Source organism: Pan paniscus, chromosome 9 (genome assembly GCF_029289425.2).
Source record: "Pan paniscus chromosome 9, NHGRI_mPanPan1-v2.0_pri, whole genome shotgun sequence".
NCBI lineage: Eukaryota > Metazoa > Chordata > Mammalia > Primates > Hominidae > Pan > Pan paniscus.
This window is the reverse complement of record NC_073258.2, coordinates 74,672,306-74,685,252: the sequence shown is the minus strand read 5'-3', so window position 1 is coordinate 74,685,252 and position 12,947 is coordinate 74,672,306. Positions and strand designations below refer to the sequence as shown.

Below are 12,947 nucleotides of genomic sequence, written 5' to 3'. Positions count from 1 at the left end.
AACTTTTGAGCCATAGATGTGAAATTACTTATTTTAACAAATTTTCTATACAACCACATTCATTCTCTCCATTTTTAAATACGACTGTACAGGTGTAGTGTAGTTTTTTTTTGTTGTTTTTTTTTTTAAAGACAGAGTCTCACTCTGTTGCCCAGGCTGGAGTGCAGTGGCGTGATCTCGGCTCACTGCAACCTCTGCCTCCCAGGTTTAAGCGATTGTCCTGCCTCAGCGCCCCCGAGTAGCTGGATTACAGGCGCATGCCATCATGCCTGGCCAATTTTGTATTTTTAGTAGAGACGGGGTTTCACCATGTTGGCCAGGTTAGTCTCAAACTCCTGACCTCAGGTGATCCGCCTGCCTTGGCCTCCCAAAGTGCTGGGATTACCGGCGTGAGCCGCTGCTCCTGGCCAGCTAGTTTTTTTTTTTTAAAATTAACTTTAGGAGAAAAAAAAATTCTTGATTCAATTTAGGTCTTTTAGAGAAAGGCTACTAGATTTTTAAACTTTAGTTTTATTGACTAGGTAAGTTACACTGAAGTAGCATTAGCTTGGTTTATTTGATTTTGTTTTCCTCTAGAATTGCATCACCTAGGTGAGATGCCCTTGGATATGATACTGCAGTGAGGTTTGCTTGCAGCTGAGCTTTTCTGTTGTGATCCCTAGGTACTTTTCTCAACTGTCTTTGTTACCAGGATGGAACAATGACTAGATAGTGTCTTTTGCTTGGCTTTGTTACTACAATCATAGCATATGATTTAAGCTACCATTATCATAGCGGATTAATTTTTTATAGTTTTTTTGGTGGGAAAAAGTAAAAAATATAAATATCTAATTGGTCTAGTTCAATACTGTCTGGCCAATGTTATTGACCAAGAATTATGAAGCAGGTCAGAATTTATCATAGTTATAGATTGTAGACTAATTGAGGCCTCTCTTTTTTTTTTTTTGGAGACAAGAGTCTCGCTGTGTTGCCCAGGCTGGACTGCAGTGGCGCAGTCTCGGCTCACTGCAACCTCTGCCTGCCAGGTTCAAGCGATTCTCCTGCCTCAGTCTCCTGAGTAGCTGGGACTACAGGCATGTGCCACCAAGCCAGGCTAATTTTTTGTGTTTTTAGTGGAGATGGGGTTTCACTGTGTTAGCCAGGGTGGTGGTCTCCATCTCCTGACTTTGTGATCTGCCCGCCTAGGCCTCCCAAAATGCTGGGATTACAGGCATGTGCCACCGCGCCCGGCCTGAGGCTTCTCTTTTTAATGCAAATACCAGTCTTAGATTCTGTGAATCCTAGGTATCATTCAAGAGTATATTATGTGAGGACTTACTTTACCACTTATAAAACTTATCTTTTAAATTAATATCCCTCGGTTTTCTTGAGGCCCCAATAATTAGTTTATCTAACTTTTAATAATCAACCTTAGAGGTGGCAGGATTTCTTGAGCCCAGGGACTTGACACTGCAGTGAGCCATGATTGGTGTCACTGCACTCCAGCCTGAGACAGAACAAGACCCTGATTCAAAAAAATAAAAAATAAAAAATCAGGCTGAGTGCACTGGTGGCTCATGACTCATCCCAGCATTTGGGAGGCTGAGGCGGGAAGATCACTTGAGCCCAGGAGTTCGAGACCAACCTGGGCAATATAGTGAGACCCCATCTCTTAAAAAAATTTTTTTTAATCAACCTTTTTTTTTAGTTTACTTTTTAGTTGTCTTTGGTGTTCCAGTATTTATATATATATATATATATATTTTTTAATTATTATTATTATTATTTTTTTGCAGTCTTGCTCTGTCTCCCAGGCCAGAGTGCAGTGCTGTGATCTTGGCTCCACTTCCCAGCCTCCACTTCCCAGGTTCAAGCGATTCTTGTGCCTCAGCATCCTGAGTACTAGAATTACAGGCATGCGCCACCACACCTGGCTAATTTTTGTATTTTTAGTAGAGATAGGATTTCACCATGTTGGCCAGGCTGATCTTGAACTCCTGACCTCAAGTGATCTGCCCACCTCAGCCTCCCAAAGTGCTGGGATTACAGGCATGAGCCACCGTGCCCAGCCCCAATATTAGTTTAGTTTAGTTTAGTTTTGTTTTTTGAGACAGGAGTCTCACTCTGTTGCCCAAGCTGGAGTGCAGTGGCGCAGTCTTGGCTCACCGCAGCCTCCGACTCCCAGGCTCAAGCAATCATCTGGGCTCAGCCTCTCAAGTAACTGGGACTACAGGTGTGTGCCACTATGCTGGCTAATTTTTGTATTTTTAGTAGAGACGGGGTTTTGCCATGTTGCCCAGGCTGGCCTCAAACTCCTGACCTCAAGTGATCTGCCTGCCTCGGCCTACCAAAGTGTGACCGCACCTGGCCTCAATATTGGATATTTATTTTATTTTTTACTTTGAGACAGGATCTTACCCTGTTGCCAGGGCTGGAGTGCAGTGGCACTATCACAGTTTATAGTAGTTGCAAACTCCTGGGCTTGAATCTTCCTGCCTCAACCTCCCAAGTAGCTGGGGCTACAGGTCTACTCCACCATGCTTGGCTAAATTTCTTTTTAAATGTTTTTGGAGATGGAGTTTTGCTGTGTTGCCTGGCTAGCCTTGGACTCCTTGCCTCAAGCATCCTCCAGTTTCAGCTTCCCAAGTATCTGGGATTACAGGCAAGAGCCACTGTCCCTGACCATTTTAGCCATTTTTAAGTGTGTAATTCAGTGGCATTAAGAACATTCACATTGTAGTACCGGCTAGGCATGGTGCCTCACGACTATAATCCTGGTACTTTGGGAGGCCGTGGTGGGAGGATTGCTTGAGCTCAGGAGTTCAAAACCAGCTTGGGCAACTTAGTGAGACCTTGTCTCTATTAAAAATAAATAAATAAGTAAAAAGTAAATAAAAAATAACATTCACATTTAGTACAACCATCACCTGCATAAATTTTTATAACAACTTTATGGAGCTAAAGTTTACATATCATATAATTTACTTGTATCAAGTATACAGTTTAGTGGTTTTTAGTATATATTAGTAACATGTGGTCTTTTTTTTTTTTTTTTTTTTTTTTTTTTTGAGATGGAGTCTCCCTCTGTCGCCCAGGCTGGAGTGCATGGTGTGATCTCGGCTCACTGCAACCTCCGCCTCCCGGGTTCAAGCAATTCTTTGCCTCAGCCTCCCGAGTAGCTGGGATTACAGGCGCCCACCACCACGCCCAGCTAATTTTTGTATTTTTTTTTTAGTAGAGACGGGGTTTCACCATGTTGGCCAGGCTGGTCTTGAACTCCTGACCTCATGATCCACCCGCCTTGGCCTCCCAAAGTGCTGGGATTACAGGCGTGAGCCACCATGCCCGGCAATAATATGTGGTCTTTAGTGACTGATCTCTTTCAGTTAGTGTAGTGTTTTCAAGGTTCATTCATTTTGAAGCATAGTATCAGTACTTCATCCCATTGTATCTGTGTACCACGTTTTGTTTATTAGTTGATGGACATTTGGCTTGTTTCTGCACTTTGGCTCTTATGGGTAGTGCTTGCCATATGTTATAATGATTTCATTATCATTTAGCTCAAATGATGATGATTTTTAGAAACAGGGTCTTGCTCTGTCACCCAGGCTGGAGTGCAGTGGCGTGATCATAGCTTACTGCAGCCTCAAACTCCTAGGTTCAAGCAATCCTTCTGCTTCGGCCTGCCAAGTAGGGGACTACAGGTGCATGCCACCACACTCTAGTAAATTTTAAATTTTTTGTAGAGATAGGGTCTCGCTTATTTGCCCAGGCTGATCTCGAACTCCTGTATTCACTCGATCCTCCTCAGCCTCCCAAAGTGGTGGGATTACATACACGAGCAAACGCACCAAGCCTAAATTTCCATTGTGAGTTCTTCTTGAACCTCTGGGTTAGAAGTACATTACGTTATTTCCAAACATTTCAACATTTTCTGAATATCTTTTAGTTATAAATTTCTTGTTCAGTTTCACTGAGGGCAGATAATACGTTCTATATGATTTCAAACATTTGAAATTTGTTGAGACTTGCTTTGTGTCCCAGCACTTGTTTTCTTTCTTTCTTCTTTTTTTTTTTTTTTTTTTGAGACAGTGTCTCGCTGTGTCACCCAGGCTGGACTGCAGTGGCATGATCACGGTTCATTGTAGCTTTGACCTCCTGGGCTCAAGCAATCCTCCCACCTTAGCCTCTCAAGTGTCTGGGACAACAGTATGTACCACCACGCCTGGCTAGTTTTTTTTGTTTTTTTTTCTTTTTTTTTTCTTTCTGGAGATGAAGTCTCACTGTGTTGCACAGGCTGGAGTGCAGTGGCACAGTCTTGGCTCATTGTAACCTTTGCCTCCCAGGATTAAGTGATTCTCCTGCCTCAGTCTCCGGAGTAGCTGGGATTACAGGCATGAGCCACAATGCCTGGCTAATTTTTGCATTTTTAGTACAGACAGAATTTCACCATGCTGGCCAGGCTGGTATCAAACTCCTGACCTCAGGTGATCTACCCACCTTGGCCTCCCAGAGTGCTGGGATTACAGGCGTGAGCCACACCGCGCCTGGCCAACTGTACTTGTTTTCAATTAGGAGATACCTTCATCTAGAATTACTTTACTGGTGAATTTCTTTTTCTTTTTTTTTGGAGACAGAGTCTTTCTCTGTTGCCCAGGCTGGAGTGCAGTGGCACAATCTCGGCTCACTGCAACCTCCGCCTCCCGGGTTCAAGTGATTTCCCTGCCCCAGCCTCCCAAGTAGCTGAGATGATGGGTCTCTGCCACCACACCCGGCTGATTTTTGTATTTTTAGTAGAGATGGGGTTTCACCATGTTGGCCAGGCTGATCTCAAACTCCTGACCTCAAGTCATCTGCCCGCCTTGGCCTCCCAAAGTGCTGAGATTACAGCCATGAGCCATCGCACCTGGCCTTAAAAGGGTGAATTTCTCATATCTGTAATCCCAGCACTTTCCACCTGTATCGTCTGCTACTCTGGAGGCTAAGGTCAGAGGATTATTTCAACCCAGGAGGTTGAGGCCTTGGTGAGCCACGATCATGCCACTGCACTCTGTTTCCAAAAAAAAAAAAAGTAGGTGAATTGTATGGTATGTGATTTATCTCTGTCTCTCTCTCTCTCTTTTTTTTTTTTTTTTTTTAAGGCAAGGTTAGGATTCCAGAAACTGCCTCCTCAAATATTGCTTATTCTCTCAAATAGACTTTTGGGGTTGGGATAGGTTTGATATTAGCAGCAAAATCCTGTTAGAGGGCCTGTAACTTCAAGATTATGTCCTGCATATGGGTTATTACAGATTTACTTGTCTGATTTATTGTTAAAGAATTTAGGTAATCTCGTATAAAAGTAGAGTTACATATTTAAATTTATTTCTTTCCAAATAAGATTGGAAAAATAAATAAAGCTTCCTAAGTTAGCTCTCTAATACTCATGGTCCTTGTTAAAGGCCTGAGATACCTTCTTTTTCTTCTAGCTAAAGTCTCCTTCAGACCTCACGTTTAAAGTCATTTTTCTCTGGAAAGTTTTTCTTTACCTTCTAGCCTTATAATAGAAGACTGCCCCCATTCATAACATGCTCTTGTACTTTTTATCACTCTGCAGTAACTTTTTGTCTCTCTGACTTAACCTTAGCAAGTACTATGTTATGATTGTTTTTATATCCCCAGCATTTTTCAGTCCCTGGCATTTAGTATGTTCTCATTAAAAGGAAGAAATATAAGTGAGTAGGATCATTTTTCTATTATATTTGCCCTGGGCTACAAAAGTTTCAAAGATTTAGCCCTATCATTTGAATTAGAATTTATACCCAAGTTGTTTGCCAGTGGTTGTTAATACAGTCAAATGGAATGTGAATCCTACTGAGATCATTGTTGTGTCTGGCCTTCACAGAATTGCAAGAGTGTGTAATTAGCATGGTGCAGATGGTGTGATTTTAGGAATGTTATTATAAATGTTGAAATTGTGCTAGAATTTCTATTTTGTTTCTGGAGATTGCATTGAGGCAGCATAGTGAATGCAAATGTAGTTTTTAAGAGATGATTTACAAATACATGCATCAAAATTTTATATTTAGACATGACTTTCAAAGGAAATGCTCATTGGAGCATTTCTCATTTCAGGCTTTTGGATTAAGGATGCTCAAGTATAATGCAAATTTTCTAAAATCTGAAATATTTATGGTTCTGAGCATTTTGGTTAAGAGATACTCAACTTGTAGTTGTCTTGTTCCTACCTACTTTTACTGAGAGACACTCTCCTTTAGTTTTTTTTCTCCTAGATTTTAGATTACTCCCATTAGGAACCAGGCCTCACGGCAGGAGGTAAGCAGTGGGCCTGAGCTCCACCTCCTGTCAGATCAGTGCTGGCATTAGATTCTCATAGGAGCGAGAACCCTATAGTGAACTGTGCATGTGAGGGATCTAGGTTGCATGCTCCTTATGAGAATCTAATGCCTGATGATCTGAGGTAGAACAGTTTCATCCTGAAACCATCCACCGTTCCTCCTCCCCAGCTCCCACAGAAAAACTGTCTTCCATGAAACTGGTCCCTGGTGCCAAAAAGATTGGTGACTGCTGCTGTAGATTTATCTCCAATTTGGGTTTGTCATTTTTTTTTCTCACTATTAAACTGGATAAACTGGCCAGGTGTGGTGGCTGAAGCCTGTAATCCCAGCTCTTTGGGGGGCTGAGGCAGGTATATCACCTGAGGTCAGAAGTTTGAGACCAGCCTGGCCAACATAGTGAAACTCTGTCTCTACTAAAAATACAAAAACTAGCTGGGCATGGTGGCGGGCGCCTGTAATCTCAGCTACCCAGGAGGCTGAGGCGGGAGAATCGCTTGACCCCAGGAGGTGAAGGTTGCAGTGAGCTGATATCGTGTCACTGCACTCCAGCCTGGGCGACAGAGTGAGACTCTGTCTCAAAAACAAACAAAAACTTGATAAACTGGGTAAATTTTTCTCCGCTATTAAACTGGAGTTTTTTTTCACTTCACAAGGTGAAGTGCCCTTGTTGTCACAGTATATCAGGGGTTCTTGATAGCCACATACATATATACACTTTTTATTGGGAATGATACATATATAGTAAAGTGTTTTACTCTTTGAGAAAAAGATTTTATTTTAAAGTATAACATCCAGTAAAGGGCACAAAGTAGACAAATCTTAAATATATGGCTTGTTGGAAATTTTACTTTTTTATTCACCTTTGTAATGATTAATACCAGCACTTAGAAGATTTGTTGGCTCCCTTTCTCAGTTAGAAACCCCTTACAACTTTTCTTGACTTCTATCAGCATTAATTCTACCAGTTTTGAACTTCATATAAATAGAATTACAGAGTATATATTCTTTTGTATCTGGCCTCTTTCACTCTATGTAGTGTCTGAAATTTGTTCATACAGTTTTACATGTTAGGATATTTTGCCATTGTAATATTTCATTTTATGACTATGCCACAATTTGTTCATTCTCTTTATTTATTTATTTATTTATTTTTTTGAGATGGTGTCTCACCCTATCGCCCAGGCTGGAGTGCAGTGGCATGATCTCGGCTCACTGTAACCTCCACCTCCTGGGTTCAAGCGATTCTCCTGCCTCAGTCTCCTGCGTAGCTGGGATTACAGGCACGCATCACCACACCCGGCTAATTCTTGTATTTTTAGCAGAAATGAGGTTTTGCCATGTTGGCCAGGCTGATCTCAAACTCCTGACCTCAGGTGATCTGCCCACCTTAGCCTCCCAAAATGTTGGGATTACAGCCGTGAGCCACCATGCCTGGCCTAAAATACAGCTTTTATATGGGTGCAGAATTGCTATAAGAATATAGACTGTAATATGATTTGAGAAAAAGTGAAATCAGTATATGACAACTTAAAAGGAAGGCGAAGGGTCTGAAGCTGGAGAATTAATTCCAGCAAGGGATGGCTTGATGATTTTTGAAAGACTTGGCTTAAAACAACAACAACAAAAAAATCAATGTAACAGCAGAAGCAGCTTCTGCCAACCAAGGCAAGTTTCCAGATGCCATGAAGAAAATAATTGAGGCCAGATGTGGACGCTCATGCTTGTAATCCCAGCACTATGGGAGGCCAAGGCAGGCGGATCATGAGGTCAGGAGTTTGAGACCAGCCTGGCCAACATGGTGAAACCCTGTCTCTACTAAAAGTAAAAAAATTAGCCAGGCGTGGTGGCGCACGCCTGTAATCTCAGATACTCAGGAGGCTGAGACAGGAGAATTGCTTGAACCCAGGAGGTGGAGGTTGCAGTGAGCCGAGATCGCGTCACTGCACTCCAGCCTGGGTGACAGAGCAAGACATCGTCTCGGGGGGAAAAAAAGAAAATCATTGAGGAGAAAGGATAGCTGCCTGAACAGATCTGTTTGTTTGTTTGTTTGCTTTGAGACAGAGTCTCACTGTGTCGCCCACACTGGAGTACAGTGGTGCACTCTCAGCTCACTGCAATCTCTATATTTTTTGAGACAGAGTCTCGCTCTGTCACCCAGTCTGGAGTGCGGTGGCGCAGTCTCTACTCACTGCAAGCTCTGCCTCCTGGGTTCACGCCATTCTCCTGCCTCAGCGTCCCAAGTAGCCGGGACTACAGGTGCCCGCCACCACGCCTGGCTAATTTTTTGTATTTTTAGTAGAGACGGAGTTTCACCATGTTAGCCAGGATGGTCCCAATCTCCTGACCTCATGATCCGCCTGCCTCAGCCTCCCAAAGTGCTGGGATTACAGGTGTGAGCCACTGCGCCTGGCCTGATTTTTGTATTTTTAATGGAGACGGGGTTTCACCATGTTGGTCAGGCTAGTCTCGAACTCCTGACCTCAAGTGATCCACCCGTCTCGGTCTCCCTAAGTGCTGAGATTACAAGTGTGAGCCACCATGCCCAGCCTGAACAGATCTTTAATGCAGACAAATATACCCTGTTCTGGGGGAAAAATGCCACAAAGGACATTTATTGGTAAGGAAGAGAAACAAGCACCAGCATTTAAGGCAAGAAGGGCTAGGCTAATTCTACTCTTTTGTGCGAATGCAGTTGAGTTTATGATCAGGACTGCCCTTATCTATAAAGCTGCTAACCTCCTCCCCAAGCCTTGAAGGGAAAAGATAAACACCAGCTGCCAATCTTTTATTGTACGGCAGGAAGGTCTGGACAAGAACTCTTTTTCTGGAGTGGTTCCATTGATGCTTTGTTTTTGAATTCATTTTAAAGTTATTTTGATATTGGACAATGCCCTTGGCCACCTAGAACCCCAGGAGCCTAGGGTAAAGAATATTTCAGGCCGGGCGTGGTAGCTCATGCTCATAATCCCCACACTTTGGAAGGTGAAGGCAGGTGGATCGCTGGAGCTCAGCGGTTGGAGATGAGCCTGGGCAACGTGGTGAAACTCTGTCTCCACCAAAATATAAAAAATTAGCCGGGCATGGTGGCGTATGTCTGTGGTCCCAGCTACTTGCTAGGCTGAGGTGGGAGGAGTGTTTGAGCCTGGGAAGCAGAGGCTGCAGTGAGCCATGATTGCACTATTGCACTCCAGCCTTGGTAACAACAGAGTGAGACTCTGTCTCAAAGGAAAAAAAAAAGTGGCTTCTTCCCAAACGTGAGTTTGCTTTTGCCTAGCGTCTAGGGAAGCTAGTTATAGCTCTTCTCTTCAGCCTATTTTAGGGCTCTTCTAAATAAGATATTTTGGAGTAGGTAATTTTGTGGGCCTCTTTGCTGTTTCGCCTAATCTTTTCCTCAGCTTTTCATATGGCATATAAGAGCGAGATATAGAGGCCAGATCTGGTCTCTAAAAATTGGTTTGAAATCAAGTTACTTAATTCACAATAATGAATGACTAGGTATGGTTCTTTTTTTTTTTTTTCTTTTGAGACGGAGTCTCGCCCTGTCACCCGGGCTTGAGTGCAGTGGTGTGATCTCAGCTCACTGCAAGCTCCACCTCCCAGGTTCATGCCATTCTCCTGCCTCAGCCTCCCGAGTAGCTGGGACTATAGGTGTCTGCTACTGTGCCCGGCTAATTTTTATATTTTTAGTAGAGACAGAGTTTCACCATGTTAGCCAGGATGGTCTCAATCTCCTGACCTCATGATCCGCCCGCCTCGGCCTCCCAAAGTGCTGGGATTACAGGCATGAGCCACCGCACCCAGCCTTTTAGGTATGGTTCTTATCCTCCCAAAAAGTACATTTTGGGGAGTATTAGAGATGTTGATTGTACCCAGTTCCTTTCTAATTGATAAGTTTTTTTTGCATTCATTTTGTATGTTGAGTCTGTGTCAAGCCACTGGCAAAATAGAAAAATAATCAGATACGGTTTTTGCCCTTGGAGAATGTGCTTATTGGTAAAGAAATTGCCAGCATTCCACTACTTTTGACCTCATGACACTTTCATATGGATTAACCTAAAAATATCAATACAGGCCAGACACAGTGGTGCACGCCTATAATCTCAGCACTTTGGGAGGCCGAGGCAGGCGAATCACAGGGTCAAGAGATCAAGACCATCCTGGCCATGGTGAAACCCCGTCTCTACTAAAAATAAAAAAAATTAGCTCGGCATGGTGGCGTGCACCTGTAGTCCCAGCTATTTGGGAGGCTGAGGCAGGAGAATTGGTTGAACCCGGGAGGCGGAGGTTGCAGTGAGCCGAGATCTTGCTGCTGTACTCCAGCCTGGCAACAGAGTGAGACTCTGTCTAAAAAAAAAAGAAAATATGTGTGTGTGTGTGTGTGTGTGTGTGTATATATATATATGTATATATATATAATCTATCTATCTATCTCACAATACAAAATGAAGTTATGGATCTTTGGTAATTCTTTGCCAGAGAAGTAGAGGGTTCTATCTGGTTTTTTTTTTTTTTTTGAGACGGAGTCTCTGTTGCCAGGCTGGAGTACAGTGGCGTGATCTCGGCTCACTGCAACCTCCATCTCCTAGGTTCAAGTTATTCTCCTGCCTCAGCCTTCCGAGTAGCTGGGACTACAGGCGTGCAACCACCCTGCCCAGCTAAGTTTTGTATTTTTAGTAGAGACAGGATTTCACCATGTTGGCCAGGATGGTCTCGATCTCTTGACCTCGTGATCCACCCACGTTGGCCTCCCAAGGTGCTGGGATTACAGGCGTGAACCACTGCACCTGGCCAGTTTTTCTCACTCTTAAAACAGTGTAGTTCTTGTAGCCCTCATACCCCTTCTAAGACTATCTTTTGCCTTTCTACTCCCAGGGATTATACTTTGATTTGCTAGATGAAGTGGACCTAAGCCTCCATTAATTCTTTTTGTTAGGGCCAAGTAAACACTTACTTGGCCTTTTGTGAATTAGGAATGTCAGTATATAATAACAGAATGTTTTCAACTTTTAACTATAGACTGTTTACCTGTGCTTTTAAATTGGGAGATGGTTGTCTGTGTTTGGAGAAAGTCATTTTGACAATCTTGGGGCTATATGGGTTTTAATTATTCTTAGTAGAACCATTGCAGGTATTTCCCATTGACTTTAATTGCAGTTCTCTGTAGAAAAATTTTCTGAGAACCCAATGTAATGTGTTCACTGAGCAAATCTTTTTTTCGTTTCATTTCAGTTGGAAAGACATCTTTGATCACCAGATTCATGTATGACAGTTTTGACAACACCTATCAGGTATTTTGTTTTTGCCAATTTATTTGTTGTCTATTTTGTGTTACAAGTAATATTCAAGATATTTTTTAAAAATTATTTACATGCAGTTGTGGATGTAAAAGTACTTTCTGTAATCTGTAAAATGCTGTATAAATACAATGCGTAAATGATTTTGTCCAGTCCTAGGATAAACTTTATCGTTTGATTTCTTTTGTCTCTTCCAAAGTCTGTTGAAATATATCTCCAATATCATCTAGGATGGCATTAGAAGTAATGGTGGATATTCTCTATGGATTTTGTCCAAGCCTAGGATTCTGTGACATTTTTTATCTACACTTGAAATTAAGAATAAATGAATAATGAAATTAGAAATCATTAACAGAAGGATATTTGGCACATTCACAAATATGTGAAAATTAAATAATACACTCCTAAATAATTAATGTCAAAGATGAAATCACAAGAGAAATTAGAAAATGCTTTGAGATTAATAAAAAAGAAAACACAGCATACCAAAACTTATGGTATACAACTAAAGCAGTGCTATACAAAAAAGAAAAGAGATACTAAATAAATAGCCTAACATTCTACTTTAAGAAACTGGAAGAAAACTAAACCCAAAGCCGACAGAAGGAAGAAGCTATTTTAAAATTTAGGTTTTATCATTATTCCTGTATGGTGAGGCCAATAGATCAGGAGATGATTGCCATTGAAAAGACAGTTTGTTATACTCACAGATCCCAAGAGAAGAGGGCATGCCATGCCAGAGGGGGCCACATGGGGAAGCACTGGGTCAGTTAAAAGGCAGGTGGCTGGGGAAATGGCGACAAAAGCCTTGATTGTGGTTTTCAGGGAAGAGGCACATAAGACAGGGTAAGCAGGTTTAGGATTAGCTAGTTCGGATAATTTCAGGGGTTCTGGGGTTGAGGGGCTGTTCCTGGTTGTCTAGTACCTGGCCCAGGTGATTAGGGCAGTGTAGTATTGGCCCTCAGTGTCATAGAGGAGGTGCTGGGGTATTGGCTTTGGATTGGTTGGTTTGCCTATGAAAGGAGTACTCAAAGGTGAGTTTACTATCTCTAAGGAAAAAGCTAATCCTGGCAGGGGCAGTCCCTCCAGTGTCAGCAAGGACCCTGATGTCAAAACATCAAAACTATAGAAAGTAAAAAGACATGCTTAATACAGAAGTTAATAAAGGTTAAAGCAGAAATATATGAAAGAGAGAACAGAAAAACAATGGAGGAAATCAATGAAACCAAAAGCGGTTCTTTGAAAAGATAAAAAAATTGACTAACTTTAGCTAGACTGACCAAGAAAAAAAAGAAGACTCAAGTTTTGAAATCAGAAAAGAGGGAACATTACCACC

General features: G+C 42.2%; 1 protein-coding gene across 3 annotated transcripts in view; it reads left to right on the top strand.

Moving 5' to 3' along the window:
- RAB6A (RAB6A, member RAS oncogene family) overlaps window positions 1-12,947 on the top strand; it is an 85,769-nt gene that overhangs the window by 20,261 nt on the left and 52,561 nt on the right. For all 3 annotated transcript variants that reach the window (XM_008967427.4, XM_003814665.5, XM_014346927.4), the window contains exon 2: window positions 11,547-11,605. In XM_008967427.4, the coding sequence (XP_008965675.1) occupies window positions 11,547-11,605 (59 nt within the window). The remainder of the gene's footprint in view (window positions 1-11,546; window positions 11,606-12,947) is intronic.